The 23148-nt window shown below is 35.1% G+C and overlaps 1 protein-coding gene across 2 annotated transcripts in view; it reads right to left on the bottom strand.

The window, feature by feature from the left end:
• The window catches only part of Srp72 (signal recognition particle 72), a 166142-nt gene that overhangs the window by 75280 nt on the left and 67714 nt on the right, over nt 1-23148 (bottom strand). For both annotated transcript variants that reach the window (XM_090392757.1, XM_090392756.1), the window contains 3 exons: nt 19954-20034; nt 9609-9666; nt 1181-1444 (listed from right to left, as the gene is read on the bottom strand). In XM_090392757.1, coding sequence (XP_090248883.1) covers nt 1181-1444; nt 9609-9666; nt 19954-20034 — 403 coding nt within the window. The remainder of the gene's footprint in view (nt 1-1180; nt 1445-9608; nt 9667-19953; nt 20035-23148) is intronic.

Below are 23148 nucleotides of genomic sequence, written 5' to 3' on the forward strand. Positions count from 1 at the left end.
ACTCTAACCAAGTGAAAAATAAACTTTCAACACCTATAGGAGTTGCCAAATGGTGTGCCACCTTTTTATTAAATTACTCTGGATTTAGAGAAAGATGTTGAAAGTTTATTTTTCACTTGGTTAGACTATAATAAATTTAGTTTAATCCTTTATCCAAGTGTGAGCAAACAAAGTTTGTGCCTGAAAGTATCTTCAGGACTGGGGTAAGGTGGTATAACACCAGACAACTCGTTGCAAAGGTGGAGCAAGCTCACAACACTCCTATCTCAGCATCTCCCATAATGCAAAACACTCGGGCATGGCTCCCACTGAAGAGACCTCAATAAAGGTCGAAACTAGTCTGGGTAGTGGCCCTCCCCTTAATGCATAACATTATACATATCTGCAAGGAGATGTGTTTTGCATTATGGGAGATACTGAGATAGGAGTGTTGTGAGCTTGCTCCACGTTTGCAACGAGTTTCCCGGTGTTGTACCACCTTACCCCAGTCCTGAAGATACTTTCAGGCGCAAACTTTGTTTGCTCACACTTGGATAAAGGATTAAACTAAATTTATTATCAAAATCATTATTTGGAAAAGCTCCAATATGGAATAACATAAACATTAGTCATTAAACAAGCCTTCCTTGGTTAAGAAATAGATATTTTATCCTTCTTCACTAAACAATTAAAAACATCTCAGCTGAAGCATCATTACAGTTCATAAAAATATTAACTTTGATCTCCAACAATGGATTTCATTTTTAAGTAGTTCCCAAGAACCAATTTTTTTTTTTTTTTTTTTTTTTTAAATATGAATCCTGCTCACAAAAGATTGCAACCTATCATACACTGAGTACCATGGACAAGCTAAGGATCAGATACCTTCCCCAGTTCTTCCATTCAAGAACTGTTTTCAAATTATCTCAGGCCTCAAATTAGTCATTAAAGCACACTAAAACATAAATGGTAATAATGTTCCTTCCTCATAAGCTATCAAAATACCCTAGAAAACCAAAAATGTTAAAAGAATCTTTTAGAAACTTTAGTTTCTAAGTGCATGCATTTGCAAATTACTGCAGGGGATGGGGAACATATTTTACAAACTACAGCATAAAGACAGACAACTGAAAAATAAAACAAACCAAGAAAAATAACATCTAAAACATAAATATATAATAAAAACACTAAATTAATTTACCTTCAATAAATCCACAGCTTTCTGTACTTGTTTTTCCCTGCATAATAATGCTGCTTGAATAAGAGCAACATCTGCAGCACTCTCAGGAAATTTTTTCAGCATCATTTGTGAGTGGCGACGACACTGATCAGCTTGGTTTGTATGTAACAAGAGTAAACAATGATTCAGAGCGATTGCTCGTCGTTGGCTAGAATTTAATTTAGATTCTAATCCTTCTGCTGTTGCAGTCTTGATTTTCTTTTTGGAATCAAAAACATTTTGGTCCTAAAATTAAGCAAGTAAATGTTTCAGATCAGTTTTGTATCACTTCAGATATATGCCTTCCACCTTAAAAAATTGTCAAAATATTATTTAACATTTTCACTTAATAATTGCACAGAAGGCAAATGCAGATTATCTCAAATGTAATCATCTGAAATAAATGAAACTGTGTACCCTAGTCTAGCCATAAATAATGTTACAACTTGAACAGCACATAAACAATCTATCAGTAAATCACTTATAGATTTCAGCACATACAAACCATATGTATAACATGCACATAGCAGCACTCAATGTTTGAAATGTGCCTCAACAGAAACACTGCCACTGCTCACTCTCCAAATCCACCTTCAGGCTGGTGATGCTGGGGTGCTGTTCTTGCAGGCTACTCTCTCAAGCTCCAATCACAATTTGAAATCAGGACTTTCAGGTGGCCAATCAGATAATGATATGTTATCAAGCACATCTGCCTCCAACCACTGTTGTGTGGTTGGAGGCAAATGTGGTGTCTTGGATGCAGGGCTGAGTCATGTTGGAAGATCCACTGCCTACTGTGAATCAAGGTGTTGTTCAGAGACAAAGATTCCAGCATGGTGTTTTGATACACTTCGGCAGAGGTTTTGATCTCTTTTTTTTTATCAGAAATGCATGTTGAAAATAACAGGAGTGTGCATTCTAACCTTATGAAGTGCTATTACAGCTACATAGTTCTCATAATCTCTCCACTGCATGTTAACCCATACATATAGACAACTCTCGCTCTCTCTGCTGATAAATGCGTGAATGTTGGCCGTACCACTAATGGAACAGGACTCGTGCAATCCTGTGGGTAGTGCAGTGGTGTGCGGAAATTGTAACAGTATTTATGACAAGACTGTGTATATTAGTATAAATAATCGCTTTTCTCAATAGATGACAGTGTACATACATGCACACCTAGTAATGCTGCTGGCATTACTAGAAAAGCAGTATACGTCAGTGGATATGTGCCAATCTTGGACATTGCACTACATTCATACCTACAATAAACTCAATGCAGCTTGTAATCACATATGAAAATCCAAAACTAAGAGCAAGACAAAATACATAACCACCTCTACCCAATATGATTGATCAGCTGTATATTATCATCATTTTGTACAAATAATGATTGGATTAGGGTTAGAATTATAGCTGAAGCAAAAAAGGATATAAAACCAATGTACTGCCTTAACTGCATGCATTCTTCAGGCCAAGTATTTGTCTCAAGTACAGATAGCAGTGCTATACCATTTATTTTAGAGATAATCATTATGCCTATCAGAAAATTCTGTTCTTTGTAGATTTAATGCCATTCCAATATAAACAATGTTCATCACAACTTACAGACATTCAGAACAGACTTCCTGCTCTTAACAGCAACCCCAGTGTTGTACCACCTTACCCCAGTCCTGAAGATACTTTCAGGCGCAAACTATGTTTGCTCACACTTGGATAAAGGATTAAACTAAATTTATTATATTCTAACCAAGTGAAAAATAAACTTTTAACAGCAACCAAATTGCAGTTACATCAATCAGAGTCCACCTTTAATGCCTAAATTATATCTTTTGTGATTTATTTTGCCCCAAGAGTGGCACACCTGTGCTTTTATGCAATCCCCTGCTTTTGACCTCCTCTGACTCAAAGTTTCCTTGCTCCATTTACCAGTCTCCAAACTCTGAAATCACTTGGATCTCTTTGCCTTCCTCTTCATGAAGCTAGATCATCTTCAATCCAGCCATCCAAACAATTAAGTCATCTTCCTAGGTGATCTTAATGTCCACAACTCCAACTGGCCCCCTTCCCCAAAACTACTGATCGAGATGGACTTGATATGGAAATTTTTGTTATCAGCAATGATCTAACGGCAAATTGTATATTTCCTACACCAATTCCTGATAAACCTCTTCCTCCTCCCAAATTGGACCTCTTTTTAACCAGTTCTCCTTCCAGATACATGGCAACTCAGATCACAATCTTGAAAGTCTCCAGTCTCACAGAATGCCCCTTCTCTGACCACACCCAACCTCATGTCCTTTGGCACTACAAAGGTATTAAATAGGATGACTTCTGGAACAACTATAACTCTTCCTTTCCATAGTCCAACTATTGTTCCACTCTTTTGAACCAAGACATCTGCACTGAGCGAGCCACAGAAATTATCCTGACTGACATGAAAGTCTTAAGCCCTAATTCTACCCAAAATTCTCATCCACTTTCCAAGCCCTGGTTCAACATATGGTGTGTGTGTGAGAGAGAGAGAGAAAGCAGTTGAAAAAAAAAAAAAAAAAAAAAAGCTTGCTGCAGGTAACCTACATCAAGAATCCTAGCTTCATACTCAGCCTATGCTGAAACATGCAATAAATGAAAAGCTACTATCAGCAAATCTAACTCCAACTTCATAAAAACCAATAGTGGAAAACTTGCCTCTTGTCCAAATGGAAGCTGTGCCTTTTGGTCACTTACAAAGTCCACTGGATGCAATTGCTGCTCACCTGTACTTCCATCTTTCTCTTTCCCTCTCATCCAGATGGCAACCACTGTTACATCACCCAAAGATAAAGCTGACCCCTTCTGGCATCACTCTTTCCCTCCAATTCCTGTATAGATGACAAAGGCAAATCACTTTCCAGCAAATGGGCACCGTATGCCTTGTGTGATCTTTTGGCAAAAAGACATAAGAAGAATGCTAAATAATCTAGATACTAGTCTTTTGATCCTAATGGTATCTCTCCAATTGTACTCAAGCGTTGTGCTCCAGAGTTAATACCTGTCCACTATCATATCTTCAATATTCTATACTCAGTTGGTACTTATCCCAACAAGCATATATCCACCCCATTACAAAAAAACTCGTGATAAAAGCCTAACATTCAACTTCTAATCAATTGTCATCACCTCAATCCTTGCCAAAATAATGAACAGTCAATTTCTTCACTACATAGAAGCTCACTAGTTAATCAGCAACCACCAGCATGGATTCATCACAACTTACAGACATTCAGAACAGGCTTCCTGCTCTTAACAGCAACCGAAATTGTAGCTACATCAATCACAGTCCACCTTTAATACCCAAATTATACTTTTTGTGATTTATTTTGCCCCAAGATCCATAGCTGATTTCTTGGCCTAACACACCGTGTGATGGGCATGTGCTATGGAAGGGGTTCAGAGAAATGGGCTATCACGCTTGACAATTCCAGGATCTTCAATTGTGTCTGACATCGAGGCCTGCTTTGCAAACTGCCTTCCTTCAGACTACCAGCCATCCTCTGTAAATGCATAGCCAGCTTTCTCTCCAGTTTGCTGCATGTCATGGTGGATGGCATCTTCTTAAAACTTTATCACCAATGCAGGAATGCCTCAGGGCTTCGTTCTATCACCTACCCTCTTTCTCTTATATACATACATGATCTACTCTCAATCACCACAAAACCTGTTCACAGCTTTTGCCAACAATAACATACACTCCATTTGTTGTACTCCTTCGGTAAACCACGTAGTTCTTATACATCCCTAGCATCAGGGTTATCTACAACCAGTGCATTAAACACCGATCTCCATACCATCCTTCAGTGGGACAAGGATAACCTAGTTACCTGCAATGTTACCAAAATGAAGTCCTGTTTCTTCTCTCACAAAAGGGGATCTCAGCGAGATCACCTTCCCTCATCATCAGTAATACACACATCACCAGACAGGATCAGATCTCTCTCCTTGGACTGACATCTGCCACCAGCCTCTCATTGCATAAACACATCACATCAACAGTTTTCTCAGCTTCTTAAAAAAAAAAAGAAAAAAAAAAGGCATTATTTTCCACTCAAAAGATTTTTACATTCCACCCGAATAATGATCCTATAAATCCCAAATCTGCACATCCAGAGAAACCTGTTCAAACACTGGGGGTGGTGCACCTATTCCCTCCCCCCCCCACTAAAAATTCTTGATGTTCTCCAGGGAAGAACAATTCGGTTGATAGATGACCCCCCACCCACCTTCATAGACTCACTTCAATCTCTATCAAAATGTTTCAGTCTGTGATTCTTCTAAAGGAACTTCCATGGTCGCTGCTCCAGTGAACTGGCAAACATTATTCCTGCCCAACATCCCTTTTCAGAGCAACTGTAAACACATTGAGCATGTTTTTCCTGTTCCCCATTTATTCCATCTGCCTCTGTTCTTTGGACCAGCCTTCCTTGTAATGTGTTTACCACAACTTCATACTTCTGTACTTCAACCTCATAAGTAGAATGAAGAAAAATGTTAATAGATTTCGTCTTTCTTGATTCTTACTTGCACTTCACACATGGCATTGATGTGTTATAGGTTCTTTTACCTCTCATGTGGGATAAAAATCAGTCTTTAGGTTTATCATCATCATCATCAAATTCCTGCCATGTACCCACAAGGGGTGTACAGGATATGATAGTACTACATGAAAAAATTATATCATTACTAACTTCCTATCTACAATTTTCCTCCAAATCAGTCTGTTACTTGTCAAGACTCCAACATTATCAGATCTTATATTTCTATCGTCTAAGGCACTTTGTACCGTATCAATCCACCTATATCTTGGCCTTCCACTGGGTCGTTTTGCTGCCAACCTGGCAGAGAACACTTGTTTTGCTAATCTTTCCTTGCCCATTCTGTTTAGGTGACCGTACTACCTGAGATTAGCTCTGCTAACGCATTCCTGGATGCTGACAATGTCAAGTTCTTTCCTAATATCCTCGTTTTTAATATGATATTGCCATTGATGCCATCTGTTCACGCCTATAATCTTTCTCAGGACTCTCATATCTGCGGCCTCTAGTCTTTGGTCAAGTGTTTTACTTCTGACCCAGCTCTCAGATCCATAAGTTAAAACTGGTTTGAACACTATCTTGTATACAGCTAATTTAGTGTTCTGACTAATTTCTCTCTTATTCCATATGAATTTATTCAATTGACTTCCCACCATACCAGCTTTGCTGATTCTGTTGTCTATTTCTATATTTAATTTACCATCTTGAGTAAAAATCGTGCCTAAATAGCTGAAATGTTTTACTTGTTCCACAGGTTCTCCATTCACAACACAGTTGACATTTTCAATGATTCTGCCTATTTTCATTGTCTTTGTCTTTTTATTGCTGACCTTCATACCATATCTATTACAACAGCTATTCGATTTAGTCAGAGAATCTTGCAGACTTGTAGCGGATTTATTTAGAAGTATAACATCATCTGCATAAAGCAAAGAGCTGACATTGACATCTCCAATTCTGATATCATGTTTAATACCACTTTCCTTCATAATGTGATCCATATAGATAATGAATAACAGAGGTGATAATGTACATCCTTGTCTCACACCAGATTTAACATTAAACCATCTTCCTGTACTTCCTTCAATTCTGACTGCTGACTTACAACTCAAATAAAGACTAAGTATTGCTTGATATAATGCACCATTGACACCATATAACTGTAGTGTATTGAATATCTCTCTTGACACCTTGTCATATGCCTTTTCCAAATCAACAAAACTTAAATACAGATCTTTGTTATATTCCCATGCTTTCTCGACTATTTGTCGTAAAGTGAAGATCTGATCCTGACAGCCTCTGTTTGGCCAGAATCCAGCTTGTTCTTCACCAAGCTTTTCTTCCACAATTCTTCTCAACCGTTTCTCAAGTATACTTGCATAGATCTTGCCAGGAACACTCAGTAGGGAAATACCTCTGTAATTCTCACATTCAGTTTTATTTCCCTTTTTATATATGGGTACTATGAGAGCTCTACTCCAATCATCGGGAATTCGTCCCTCTGTCCAGGCTTTCTGAACTATGCAGTGCAGCCACTGTAAGACTCTTATACCACCATACTTCAGCATTTCTGGTCGAATATCATCTAGTTCTGCTGCCTTTCCACATTTCAAGCCTTTGATGGCTTTTTCTACTTCAAATATGGATATGTATTCCTGACTGCATGCCTGGTCAGTGTTTTTTACCACTGTGCTGTCATGACTGCTTGTTTCATTTAGCAGTTTTTCAAAGTAATTACTCCATATTTCAATGATATCTTTTTCTCCAGTTTTCATGTCACCTTTATCATCTCTAACTCCTTTTACAGCACTCTTTCCTCCATTCCTAAGCTTCTTCAACAACCTCCAGAATATTTTGCCACCTTCTTGATATTTATTTTCTATATTCTTGCCAAAGTCCTCCCATGACTTTTGTTCAGCTAATTTTACACAGTGTTTAGCATTCTTGCATTTGTCGCTATATTCTCTAAGAGCACAAGCTGACTTTAGGTTTAACATATTTTTAGGTCTTTAGGTTTAACATATTTTAATTCACCCCAAAAAAATATTTTTCTATTAAATAAATACTCTTCTAATTATCATTTCTTATCTTCTTGCATATTCAGGAAAACGTTTTCCCATCATCATTTCCTGATGACCATCAGGAAATGATCATCAGGTCATCATCATTTCCTCAAGATGTATATGATACTATGATTCTACAGTACATAACCAGGTTAACGTTAATACTAAGTTCATATCAATAATTCCCCCCCCCCAATTAGTCTGATCCAATCTAGCATAATTGCCTTCTTTCAGAAATAATATCTCCATCTTACCCTTTTTGAATAAAATGCCAGCTTTCTCTCATCTGATTTTCCCCATCAATGTTGGAATACCCTAAGGTTTTGTGCTATCACCTGCACTTTCTCCTACACTGCTTGGAAAGAAGTAAACAGACCCCCCCCCCCAATGGGCAAGGTGCATTGTGCCATATAACGAGTCATGTGTTTGTAGCCAGCAAAAATTGGAGAAATATGATGCCCCAAGTAAGTGCAGCTGTGTCCAGGTGAAATGGCAGTGGGAAGGGAACTGATGGAGTGTTTGAAAGAGGCATTGTAATATGATGCCATGTTGCAGGTCTTCTGTTCAGTAAATTGTTAACAAATTGGGCCATCTCAATTCCACATCAACAGATGATGACCATGTCGAGAGAGTTTGTGCTGTGATTCATGGAAATCATCATTTAACTGTCCGAGAAGTTGCTGACGTAGTGGGCATCAGAATAGGATCTTGCCATCAAAGTTTGACTGAAAAACTTCAGATGTGTCACGTCAGTGCAAAATTCGTGCAACATTTGTTGACTGATGATCAGAAAGAGAACTGTGTTGAAATCAGTCAGAAACTGCTTGTCAATGCAAATAGTAATGAAAACTTTCTTAAGAACATTGTAACAGGAGATGAGACATGGGTTTATGGCTATGATTGAAAGCAATTTTTGATTGGAAAGCACTGTCCATTATGAATTTGTACTGTGTGGTCAGATGGTAAACAGAGTTGTACCAGGAAGTTTTAGCCTATTTGAGGGATGCTGTGCACAGGAAGAGGCTTGAATTGTGGGAAAACCAGACTTGAATATTGCACCACGACAATGCGTGGCTCACGTGTGTAGCTCCTCATCTGCAGTTATATGGCAAACATCAGATATATGTTGTGCTCCATCCACCCTATTTTCTGGATTTAGCGCCAGCAGACTTTTTCCTGTTTCCCAAACTTAAAACCAGTTTGAAAGGACATCGTTTCCAAACTACAGGGGAGATTCAGGAAAATGCGATAAGAGAACTGCACGCCATAACAGAAAGTGCGTTCCAGGAAACATTCCAGCAATGGAAGAAACATTGGGAATGGTGTATTGTCAGTAGAGAGGACTACTTGGAAGGGGACAGTGCTTAAAATATTGTAAAATGAGCAATAGTCCGGTCTTTTTTTGAACACGCCTTGTATATAATTGGTACACATATATTTTTATGTCTACACTTCTCTTCCTGTGTATTTCTCTAGATTCACAATATAGTGACAAGACAATTAACTAAGAGCAACCTCCAACATAAGTCCCTTGCGGAAGTAGTTTTTATCATTCTTTTATTTTTTTTTTATCATTCTCACTCCACTGCCACTAGGCAGAAGGGTTGAGGAATTACAATATAATATACTTGTAAGCTACATGTGCTCCATCAATTTTTTGTTTTGTGGGAATTTAAGATGCCAATTCAAGCACAAAAAAGTCCTAGAAAATTACTCGTTTTTAATTATACATATTAGAGATCAGTTGTATTGCATTCAGAAAATTTAACTCACCTTGTTAATGGTGATGATATTGTTTGAAGCCACAGCACTCAGAGCTATGTCAGAAGGCCTAGAAAAAAAAAAAAATAGTTACCAGTAATCAAAATGTATTCTTAAAATATAATAAAAAATATACACATTATGTACAGGAGGTTTAAAATTACAGTAATTACAGAAAAAAATCATTAAAAGGGAACAGACAACCTGGATATTTACACAAAGAAGCACAGACAGCATTATGATTTGAATTCATAAAATCTATTTCAAAACATTAAAATAAATTAATATGAAATGAAAAAATGACAGAATATAGACTAAACAAACAGAAGTTACTAAATAATAACTGAAGTATGTGCTCTAGAAGCAGAAAAAGATGACAACATTGAACCCCATGAACACTCCCAAAACATCATCATCATGCATATCAAGGATTTAGGCATAGCATGGCCTGTTCTGGCCTCAGAAATTATCATTGAATCGTTAAGAGGACCGTACAGGTTTCTTTTTCCTAATGGCTTGTTTTGGTAATCTTTCTGTTTTCATTCTTTGAACATGTACCATCCATTTATGTTTATATTTTTTTAATGTTTTCTATTACTGGTTCTTGGTTTAATTCTTTCATAATTTCTTTGTTTCTTTTGTGAACAAATAGGGTATACTTTGCAGTTTTTCTCATAAACTTCATTTCTGCTGTTATTAATCTTTGTCTTTTTATTTTATTGTCCAGATTTCGCTTCCATACATTAAGACTGGTAGGTCTAATGTATTGTATACTTTTAGTCTGGTTTCTTTTTGAACCAGGTTTGGTTTCAATATATTGTTTATTACACCTGTTTTGCTTGCAATGTTTTGCTTGTAATTTTTTTTTTATGTTTATAATTTTTTCAGGGGTGCTTAAGGGTCAAAGCTGTATAACTGAGAGGAGACCTCCACATAGCCTTTAAAGGAATGCGGAGAACCGACCAGGGCTTCTGACCTAATGTCCAATCCTCACCTTATCGTGGTGCACCCTGTTGGGTATCTACTTGGATACTGAACGGACGAGAATGGGCTGGCAATTTGGGATTTAGCCGACCAAATTGTATTCTTATTGGTTAAACCAAAATAAAAAATGATGGTACAACATGACAAAATTTCATGCCGGCTGGGGCGTCACCAGGTTAAACAAGGCCCCTGTTGTTTTCGCCAGGGAACCAGGGCGAACAGCGAAAAGTCAGCTACTGGAACAAATCTGAAAACAAACCCCAACTCAACATCACCAGAGTTAGAGGTCGGTACTATCAACGTAAGAAGCCTGAATGGCAAAGAAATGGAGCTAGCTGTGGAATTAGATAAGTACCAGATCGACATAATAGGGGTGACTGAAACAAAAAAGACCAAAACTGGTGAGATCTTTCTGAGCAATAAATACAAAATGTTATATTTACAAATTGTTATATTCAGGCAATGACAATCAAGGTAAAGAAGGAGTAGCCATAGTATTCAACACAAAATATGAGGCTAATCTTCTTGAATGGCAGTCAGTCTCAAGTAGAGTAATGTGGGCAAATATGAGAATGGGGAACTGGACAATGAGACTTATTTGTGTCTATGGTCCCACAGAAGGTTCTACTAAAGTAGAAGTGGAGGAATTTTTTGACGCTTTAGAAAAAGCAACTGACACAACGAAAAAGGAAAAGTTAGTCCTTGTTGGGGATCTAAATAGCAGAGTAGGAAATTATTGTGAGACATATAAAAATATTTTGGGAAAATTTGGAGAAAAGAGCAAAGCTAATAATAATGGCAAATATCTGTTGGATTTCTGCTCAGGACATGGATTGGTTATTACTAACACCATGTTCCAACATAAAAATGTGCACAAATTCACATGGAGAGAAGAGGCTAGGAATACGAAAAGTATCACTGACTACGTTATTGTTGATAGTGATGTTTTCTCCCTGGTGCAGGACACCAGAGTGTACAGAGGATTTGAAATTGGAAGCGATCACTATTTAGTCTTGAGCAGGATAAAATTGAATTTCATATTGAAAAGAATAACATGTAAGAAAGTTTTAAAGCGAATAAAAGTTGAGTAGCTCTCAGATGCGAACTGTAGACTAAAATACAGAAAGATTATTGAAAAGAAAATGAAAGAGTTTGAGAACAGGAATCAACCCTTGGAGATTCAGTGGCAAACTGAAGGAAACATTGATTGATTCTGCCAGAGAGGCATGTGGTGAGGTTGTGTGCAAGGATAAAAAAATCAGAACTCCCTGGTGGACACAGGAAGTTAAAGAGGCAGTGAAGGAAAAGAAGAAAGCATATCAAAAGTTCCTGGCAAATAAGTCAGCTTTTACTCTTACAGAATACAGAGACAAATGTAAGAAAGCTAAACAGTGTGTAAAACTAGCTAAACAAAAGTCATGGGAGGACTTTGGCAAGAATATAGTAAATAAATATCAAGAAGGTGGCAAAATATTCAGGAGGTTGTTGAAGAAGCTTAGGAATGGAGGAAAGAGTGCTGTAAATGGAGTTAGAGATGATAAAGGTGACATGAAAACAGGAGAAAAAGATATCCTTGAAGTATGGAGTAATTACTTTGAAAAACTGCTAAATGAAACAAGCAGTGATGACAGCACAGTGATAAAAAACACTGACCAGGCATGCAGTCAGGAATACATATCCATACTTGAAGTAGAAAAAGCCATCAAAGGCTTGAAATGTGGAAAGGCAGCAGGAGTAGATGATATTCGACCAGAAATGCTGAAGTATGGTGGTATAAAAGTCTTACAGTGGCTGCACTGCATAGTTAAGAAAGCCTGGACTGAGGGACGAATTCCCAATGATTGGAGTAGAGCTCTCATGGTACCCATATATAAAAAGGGAAATAAAACTGAATGTGAGAATTACAGAGGTATTTCCCTAATGAGCATTCCTGGCAAGATCTATGAAAGTATACTTGAGAAACGGTTGAGAAGAATTGTGGAAGAAAAGCTTGGTGAAGAACAAGCTGAATTCAGGCCAAATAGAGGCTGTCAGGATCAGATCTTCACTTTACGACAAATAGTTGAGAAAGCATGGGAATATAACAAAGATCTGTATTTAAGTTTTGTCGATTTGGAAAAGGCATATGACAAAGTGCCAAGAGAGAAGCTATTCAATACACTGCAGTTATATGGTGGCAATGGGCTATCAAGCAATACTTAGTCTTTATTTGAGTTGTAAGTCAGCAGTTAGAATTGAAGGAAGTACAGGAAGATGGTTTAATGTTAAATCTGGTGTGAGACAAGGATGTACATTATCCCCTCTGTTATTCATTATCTATATGGATCACATTATGAAGGAAAGTGGTATTAAACCTGATATCAAAATTGGAGATGTTAATGTCAGCTCTTTGCTTTATGCGGATGATGTTATACTTCTAAATAAATCCGCTACAAGTCTGCAAGATTCTCTGACTAAATTGAATAGCTGTTGTAATAGATATGGTATGAAGGTCAGCAATAAAAAGACAAAGACAATGAAAATAGGCAGAATCATTGAAAATGTCAACTGTTGTGAATGGAGAACCTGTGGAACAAGTAAAACATTTCAGTTACTTAGGTACGATTTTTACTGAAGATGGTAAATTAAATATAGAAATAGACAACAGAATCAGCAAAGCTGGTATGGTGGGAAGTCAATTGAATAAATGCATATGGAATAAGAGAGAAATTAGTCGGAACACTAAATTAGCTGTATACAAGACAGTGTTCAAACCAGTTTTAACTTATGGATCTGAGAGCTGGGTCAGAAGTAAAACACTTGACCAAAGACTAGAGACCGCAGATATGAGAGTCCTGAGAAAGATTAGAGGCATTAACAGATGACATCAATGGCAATATCATATTAAAAATGAGGATATTAGGAAAGAACTTGACATTGTCAGCATCCAGGAATGCGTTAGCAGAGCTAATCTCAGGTGGTATGGTCACTTAAATAGAATGGGCAAGGAAAGATTAGCAAAACAAGTGTTCTCTGCCAGGTTGGCAGGAAAACGACCCAGAGGAAGACCAAGATATAGGTGGATTGATGCGGTACAAAGTGCCTTAGACGATAGAAATATAAGATCTGATAATGTTGGAGTCTTGACAAGTAACAGACTGATTTGGAGGAAAATTGTAGATAGGAAGTTAGTAATGATGTAAATTTTTCATGCAGTACTGTCATATCCTGTACACCCCTTGAGGGTACATGGCAGGAATTTGATGATGATGATAATTTTTTCATTTTCATATGTGATCATACATCCTAGATAGTTAAATGAATTCACCTGTTCTAAGATCTTGTTATCTATTACTATTTTAGTGCTTGCTGGATCTTGTCCTTTAAAGGCCATAGTTTTTGATTTTTCTGTTGATATTATCATACCATAATCTTTGGCTATCTCATTTAGATCTAAAATAGCTTTCTGTAAGTTATCTTCAGAATTTGTAATTATTATTTGGTCGTCGGCAAAAAGGAGAGTGTAAGTTCACCGTAGGAGAAAGTTTAATTTCTTGATGTAAATTTTTATTCCATTATTATTTCATTTAAGTAGATATTAAAAAGAGTTGCTGAAAGGGGACATCCCTGTCAGATCCCTTGGTTTATCTCTCTCGCATATGATAGCTCATGATTTAATCTTATTTGTATTTGATTATTTTCATATATACTTGTCATTGCTTTTAGGATAATATTTGGTATTTGTCTTTCTTTTAATATGTTAAATAATATGTTTCTTTTAACTTTGTCAAATGCTTTTCAAAGTCAATAAATGCAATATGTGATTTAAAATTGTATTCTCTTCTTTTCTCTATTATTAATTTTAGGCAAAAGGCCGGGTCTATACATGATCGTCCTTTTCTAAATCCATTCTGTACTTCTAAAATAAAGTTTTTAGAATATTCCATTAGTTTGCTATTTAAGATTCTGCTATATATTTTGTAACAGGAATTTAGTATACGTATCAGTATATACCTCTATAGTTTTTAGGGTCATCTCTATTACCTTTTTTTTAAGATAGGAATTACAATTGCTTTTTTTCATTCTATTGAATGGAAAAAAGCATTCTATCCCATTCTAAGGAATACCAGTTGAATAAATTTTATTTAAAAATAATAAGATTCTTTCTTTGAATTTTGTTCCTGTGTATTTATATAGTTCTGAACCTAGCTTATCATCTCCAGGTGATTTTCCGTTTCTTGTTTCTTTTAGGCTGATTTCTAATTCTTTAGTTATTTCCTTTTCATTTTCATTAATTGTTTGCCAGTTGTCTTTTTTAAAATATTTGTCTGTCCACAATTCGGTGTAGTAATTTAGAAATTCTTCTAATTTCAATTCGGTGTTTAATTTTATGTTTTCTTTGGTATCTGCATTTAAGTGTTTCAAAATCTTATATACATTGGGTCTTATTTTATATAAAGCATGTTCTAAATTAGAAACAAATTTGTTCTATGATTCTCTGTCTTTTTCTGACTTCTCTTTTAGCTATGGCTCTTATTCTTTTATATTCTATTTTCATCTTCCAACCTTTTACTGCTTAACCATTTGTGATAGGCTTCTTTTTGATTATATCTTCGATTGTATCATCCCAAATCTTCGTTTTTTTCTTTTATTGAATTTTTTGGCCTTTCCTAAGCTTTCATTTGCTGCTGCATTTAGTATCATTTTATATTAAGCCATTCTATTTCTATTTCTTCATTTTATTTTATTTGGATATTGGTTAATTCTTTGTTCATATAGCCATTGTACATTTGTGTCATTCAATAGTCTAGTTTTATAAACAAATGTTTCAAATTTTCTTTCTGTTCTTGTTACTTGTAGCCATTTAGGTGGTAATCTTAATTTTATTTTAACAAGGAAGTAGTCACTGCTTATTTCACATCCTCTGTGAACTCTAACATCTAGTGAAATTTTGATGTCTTTTCATTTAATATGAAGTAATCTAATATTGATTTCCATCCTCTTGCTGCCCAAGTATATTTATGTATGTCTTTATGTTTATAGAAGGAATTCATTATTTTTAGGTTATTATAAACTACAAAGTCAATCAATTTTTTACCATTCCTGTTTAGAGTATAGTCTCCATGTATTCCTATATTATTATTAATTTTCGTGTTTCCAATTCTTGCATTTAAGTCTCCTGCTAAAATTACGTAATCATTTTTATTTATTTTATTATATATGTTTTGTAGCTGATTATAAAAATCAATATTATCCTGTTCTCTTCCTTCTTCTGGGGCATATAAATCAATTATTGTTAAACAGCCTCTATCTATTTTTATTCTAGTATGTGCTCTGGAAGCAGAAAAAGATAAGAAACATAAGAAACAAAAATAACATTAGCAGATTAAATTAAAAAATTGGAAAAACAATTAATAATAATATAGGAATATATGAAGAACACACTAAACAAAAACTGCAAAAAATTAATATATTTTATAGTATAACAACTTTAAAGTAATGAATATGTTATAAGCATATAAAATTTATGTATGTTAGAAAGAGGATGGAAATCAAGTACAAATTTTAAATAAAAAAAAACCTTCAATAATTGAAACAAAAACATTGAGGCACAAAAAAAAGCAGAACATTATACACAGATATATTGCTGGTTGGAACATAAAGCGGTGGAGCAGGACATGATTAATGATCTTCTTTTCAGCCATTTTCTGCCCACTGCTGGATGAAGGCCTCCTCCAGTTCTTTCCACCTTTCTCTGTTCTTGGCAATGGTTGACCAATTTTCCCCAACAAAATTTGACAATTCATCAGTCCACCTTCTTTTAGGACGTCCTCGGCCTCATTTCCCTTCTTTTGGAATCCAGTTCGTTAGGATGGTGGTCCATCGCTCATCTTCTCTTCTAGATAGCTGCTGGTCCATTTCCATTTTAGTTGCTTATGGTAAAGAATGGCATCAGTGATATGAGTCTGGCTTCTTATCCAAGTGTTTTGCTTCTTATCTTTTAATGTGATGCCTAGCATCAACCTCTCCATTGAGTTGTTGTTAGTTTATTTGCTAGTGCTTTTGTTAGCGACCAAGTCTCACAACCATATGAGATGATTGGAAGTATACACTGGTTCAATGTCTTCCTTTTTAAACAGAGTGGGACATCATTGTTTTGAAAAATGCTTTTCAATTTTCTGAATGCACTCCAGGCAAGTTGAACTCTCCCATTCATTTCCTTTTGGAGTCCACAGTTCAGATCAATGAGATGACCCAAGTATGTATATGAAGAGACTCTTTCTAAGAAATTGTTTTCTATTATTGTTTTTTGGTGTTACAAAATGATTAAACATGATTTTAGTTTTTCCTCTGTTTATTTTTAGACAGATTTTTCTGCTTTCATCATATAGATCTTCTACCATTATATTAAGATCTTCTGGAGTGTTTGCAAAAATTATATCATCTCTATATCTTAGGTGTGCAAGTTTCTGTTATTAATTTTTATACCAAGGTTTGTCCAGTTTATATTATTAAATATTTCTTGAGGACTGCTGTAAAGATTTTGGGTGATAGAGGGTCTCCTTGTTGGACACCTTTTTCAATTGATATTTTATTGCTACTCGTGAAGTTGAATTGTTGCTGTTGCAGTGTGGTATATTGCCTGGAGGAAGTCTATATATTCTCCAGGAACTCCCTGATTCTGGAGTGCTTTGATTATTACATTAGTTTTGATGGAATCAAATGCTTTTTCATAATCAATGAAGGCTAAACAGAGAGGCAATTAGTTTTCTTCTTATTTTTCTATTATTTGTTTTACTGCATGAATATGATCAATTGTGTTAAAGCCTTTATGGAATCTTGCTTGTTCAACTGGTTGATTTGAGTCTAGAAGAGGGGTTAACCTGTTTGTTATTACTTTTGTGAGAATTTTGTACAGATTACAGAGAATACTAATTGGTCTATAGTTCTTTACTTATTCTTTGTCCCCCCCCCCTTTTTTTAAATAACAGTATCAGAGTAGCATTTTTCCAGTTTTCTGGTATCTTCCCCTCTTCTAGGCATAGATTTAGTAAGTTTGTGACATGATGAATTATATTGTTTCCTCCCCATTTAATTCTATGTGAATTAGGTCTTCACCAGGACATTTTCCATTTGTTTTAATGCTTGTTTTATTTCATCTGAAGTGAATTGGGGGGGATGAATTCTATATGCGATGGAGAAGAGTTATTTATATTTGATTTATCTATTGAAGGATCACTATAGAGTTCTTTATAAAATTCTTCTAGTCTGCTTAGGATTTGTTCTTGTTTCCTTATTGTAGTTCCATTCTTATCTTTTATTGCAGTTATTTGACTTTTGCCAACTGATACATGTTTTCTTAGTATTTTCGCATTTTTATTGTTTAATTGTTTCTTTTTTTTTTTTTTTTTAGTGTTATAAGATCTTATTTCATTTCTCTTCTTTTTCCTCATTGTTTTGCATAGTTCTGCATATTCTATTTTAGAAATTAAGTTTGTCTTGTTTCATATTTTGTCTCTTTTTTAATAGTTGTAAGGTTTCCTCTGAAAGTTTATGGTCTTTTTGTTGCTTTTGAATTCATTGGCTGCTGAGATTATTACTTCCGTTAGGTTTTTGCTTATCTTATTTATGTCTTCTTCAAATATATTTATTAAGTCAAGTTTTTGATTGAGTTTCTCTTCGTAATCCTTCTTGTTTTCAAAATGTTTTAAGTCAAACTTCTTGACTTTTTTGTTGTTTAGCAATTTTATTCTTTCCAATTTGGGATTTATTAATGATATATGTAAAAAAAATTGAAAAAATGGAAAGAAATTTTTCTTGTTCTTGTTTCTACAAGAGGGCATCTAATAATTACAAGAATATGCTCCAGTAGAAGATAGAGAAAATGAAGAAATTTATAAATTATTAACAAGATACCTTAGAGAACGTAAGTCTTAATGATTTTATAATAATAGCAGGTCAGTGCAATCTGAGATATGGAAACTGTGAAGAAATTGTCATAATGAAAATGGAAAAAGATTAATAGATTTTGCATCATAAAACTTAAAATAATGAATAGTTTATTTACAACAAAGATGCATGTTAATTTATCTAGGCAGCTAGAGATCAAAAATTATATACATCATTAAATCCTAATGAAACTTCACTGGCATGATGATCATGTGAATTACAATATACAAAACCGAAGGTTGGTATAAACAAATAATTTTACAAATTGTCCCAAAGGCATTCAAAAATTACAGTAAAGAAATACCTGCTGTAATTTCTATGCCTGTATTAAGAAGCTGTAAAGGTGTAACATTTGTGGTCATATTATACAGCAAGTATGTATCACAAAATAAACATTTTGAAAAACAAATTTTGGTTGTCATCTGTACCCAGTCACCTGTACACTGTATCAAGAAAACATAAATAAATACTTAAAAGAAAGAGAATGGAAAATCACTAATTATATATAAAGCAGCAGAAAAGTCTAGGGGGAAGGGGAAAGAAAAAAAATGGAAAAGAAAACAAAGACTGAATGGAATGATGAAATCAAGAATATAATTGAAGAGTTAAAAAAAGCACACATTAAATGTCTTATCTCAAGAAAACTGGAAAAGAAAATAGAATATATGAGGAAAAGAGTAATAGCAAAAAAGTGACACAAGAAAACTTCAGAGAAAAAGTTGGGATAACTATATTAATAGGGGATATTAAAGGTCCAACCTTATTTCAAAGTTAAATATACATAGAAACTTGGTAAGTTTCAAAATTTGACCAGAGAGATTATGAGAATACAATTCTCAGCATCAGATTTGCCTTAGCTTGCACTACTGCAATATTGGAACTACCCAAACATATTCTTGTGGACATCCTAAATTCCAAATTATTGAATTGCATCAATTTGTAGGAGCAATATTTTGCTCCTACAAATAGTCCAATTAAAAACTAAAATGATCTGGCAAATTTTTGCAAATACCAAATTTCAATAAAATCCATCTAGAGAAAGAGAGAGTCCTGGAATAACTTACAGAGAGGTATGGAAAAAATTAATTTAGTAAGGTAAGTGTTTTTGCAACTGAAAAGCTTGTCTGGGTTGGTAATCTCTGTCAACCTAGATGACTAAGCAGAGACGACTCTATCAAATAAGGCCAGAAGCATTCCAAAGTCTTGAAAAATATCCTGTTTTGTCTCTATAATAGGATTCCTGGCTTAGCCCACTCATGATATTAATGTGTTATATGTTTCCAGCATATTAAGGATGGAATTATCCTAAAAAAATAAATAGTATGGCATTCTTCTTAGCCTCTAATCATATGCTAATGTTTAATATAACTAATATGAACCTATACCAAATGAAATACTCCATTAACTATACATATACAACTGTAAAAAATACCGCTTAGCTTACCTTTGTTTTAAAACCAAATTATAGAATTTCATTGCTTGATCAGTCTTGTTTCGCATCTGTAACGCATAACCAAGTTGGGCCCTAATAGTAAAATCATTCATTATAATATTGTCTTATAAATAATTAACTTATTTATAAGAATAGAACAGAAAAAATATTAAAGAATAGATTATAATCTAAATGATCAACTTTGCTTCTACTACAAAATCTTTAGTGCAGAAAATCAACTACGAGGATGTACTATGCTAGGGTAAAACAAACTTTCGACAAGCAATCTTTTCAAGGTGGCACAGTTCACAAAAACCTAAGTTCAGATCATATTCAATGTGGGATGCAAGGAACCTTCAAAGCATTTAACTCAAGGTGAAATATGGGTCTTATACAGTGGTGGCACAGTTTTTTCCCATGGAAATTCAAGTTCTCAACTCCCCTATCTTCCCCACAAAGTATACAATCTAGCACAGAGAGAGAGAGTAGTTCAAATCTCCTTGGATTTGGACTGAAGACAAGTTAGCCAGTCTTATACAGAAGTGGCAGAACTTTCTACATATTGTCAAACATGTAAAAAAACGAGCCAGAGAACATGTGCACTAAACAACATAGCAGAGTGAGATAGGATGAATTGCCTCATCATTACCAAAATATGGTTTTTTAAAAATAAAAAAAAAATTACTTAGCCACAACAGGCCAGTACTGCAGCCTGTCTTGTTTTAGAAAAAAAAAACATACTGATACATCCCTAGAGCCACTTATTACATCTATATACTAGCACACGGGGTTATCAAAAGATGCCATATCAGTGGTCTATTTATGAAACTGGTAAAAGATTACAACACCAAAATTAACATTATCAGTTAATGGAAATCATCACAGCCAAGAAAGATGCAGGAAAACTGAGGAAATGCCGGCCTGGCTGGCCGAGTGGTTAGCATATCTATCTCCAGTCAAAAAAAAAAAAAAGGCTGCAGGTTCGAATCCCGCTGTGGGCACAGATGTTTGCAATTGTGAAAATAGTAGTGGTGGTGACAGGCAGTAGATGCCATTGGTATAGTTGCAGTTGGTGAACTGAGTGATGGAGACAGAGTTGTAGAGTAGGTATCCTCCCTGGATGAGTCTTTGGACTCCTTGGAGGTGTCACATCATAATAATAATAATAAAATTAATACCATGGTGTCAATCAGAATAGTGATATAGAAATCTCCATAATCTGTTGAAATCAACAGAGTTCAAAGAGTCTATATAGGGAGCTTGAGTTAATAGCAACACACTAAGTAAAAAACCTGCACAGCATGGAAGGAAAGAAGAACATAAGCTGAACATCAACTATGACAGTCAACAGTACAGATTATAGTTGTGTAAAAAAAACATTGTGAATGGTCTACAGAGAGTCCAAATTCTGTGATACAAAGTGATGAATTGCACTACATCCTCTTATGGTCGAGTGAATGCATGTGGGTGATGCACTTAGGTATTGGGCATTATCCCAACTGTGAGGGTTGGTGGCAGAAGCGTAATAGTCTAGAGATGTTTCTCCAAGTATGGACAAGGAGATTCGGTAGTAGAATCAAATAATGAATACTGATGGATTTGCAACACTTCTGGATAATGCTACCTATGCTGTGGCAGTTTTACAAAAACAGAACAATGTCTCATTGTCCATAACTTTCTGGGATGTTTGTTCATTTCCCACAGGAGTATTCCACAAATAACCACATCAAGCAATAACCAGAAACTAGTCAAGAAGTAAACAAAACACTTTGTTTATTGCTTAACTAGTTTCATGTTCCTTATGGCATGCTTCTTCAGAAGAATTAAATACATTTACAGATATTACAAATCAAAAGAAAATTTGACAAGTTCAGCAGTATTAGAAAACATGATGGTTGGATAATTAAACAATTACATACACAATGTCCATAATTCCATGAGAATAAAATGTTTAATGAGAGAAAACCACATGATTTAATATAAATTCTTGATGTTTGTTGCACTGACTTAGATATCATTCCAGATGCTTCCTTGAATCTCTTGAGGTAACGGTTATAGACATTATAAGCTGTCTCTGTTTTAGCCTGAGTACACCAAAACCTTATGAGACATAGAAAGTAAGTCCTGTTTGTTTGTTTTTTTTTCTCCTTGGACATCCTTATTAAGGTGTTCTGCAATGGAGGAAAATCCATGGCAGAAAATGCTAAAGATGTTCAGAAAAAATGACATAAGCAGGACTTGCTTTTCACACCACACAGGAAGTTTATGAATTGCTGTGACAACAAACAGAATTGGTTTATAAAGCCTATGATGGATTTATATGAAATGTGTAATCTCCTTTGAGAACACTTTAAATGCTTCAAATCAGGTTATGATGGTTATGCGTTTCACTTTAACAATACTTCACACAAATGATATATCAACACAAAGCATGCAATATGTTACATTGCAGGTTATACTGCAACATGGATTTGAGGAAAATGATATGGAAAACATCTAAAGACTTCAAAGAATCCTATCTTTATCTGATAGAAGACATCTGAACCTAACCAAAATTTCAAGTGAGGGCAGACAGCACACATGGACTTGTGATCATGATGAAGGAAGAATATTTATTCATCATCAAAAATTGATGAAGATTATGTCTAAAAGGATGGAAGCATGATTAAGGTCAAAGGAAAAGCACACGAGCTTTTGATATGTGTGCAATTTAATTTTCTCTGAAATATAGTGCTTTCCCCCGATATTTCAATATAGTATATATTCTATTTGTAAAATGGTTATACAATAAAATATGAATATGATTATTTAAATTCTTCACTGAATTGAGATTTTGTTTAGTTTGATACTGTTTAGCAAGTATAGAAATGTCATCATTATCATCAAATTCCTGCCATGAACCCTCAAGGGGTGTACAGGATATGATAATACTACATGAAAAATTTACATCATTACTAACTTCCTATCTACAATTTTCCTCCAAATAAGTCTGTTACTTGTCAAGACTCCAACATAATCAGATCTTACATTTCTATCATCTAAGGCACATTGTACAGTATCAATCCGCCTATATCTTGGTCTTCCTCTGGGTTGTTTTCCTGCCAACCTGGCAGAGAACACTTGTTTTGCTAATCTTTCCTCGACCATTCTGTTTAAGTGACCATACCACCTGAAATTAGCTCTGCTAACGCATTCCTGGATGCTGAC

The sequence above is a fragment of the Typopeltis vanoorti genome, chromosome 5 (assembly GCF_054136105.1).
Source record: "Typopeltis vanoorti isolate ZY-2024b chromosome 5, IOZ_Tvanoo_1.0, whole genome shotgun sequence".
Lineage (NCBI taxonomy): Eukaryota > Metazoa > Arthropoda > Arachnida > Uropygi > Thelyphonidae > Typopeltis > Typopeltis vanoorti.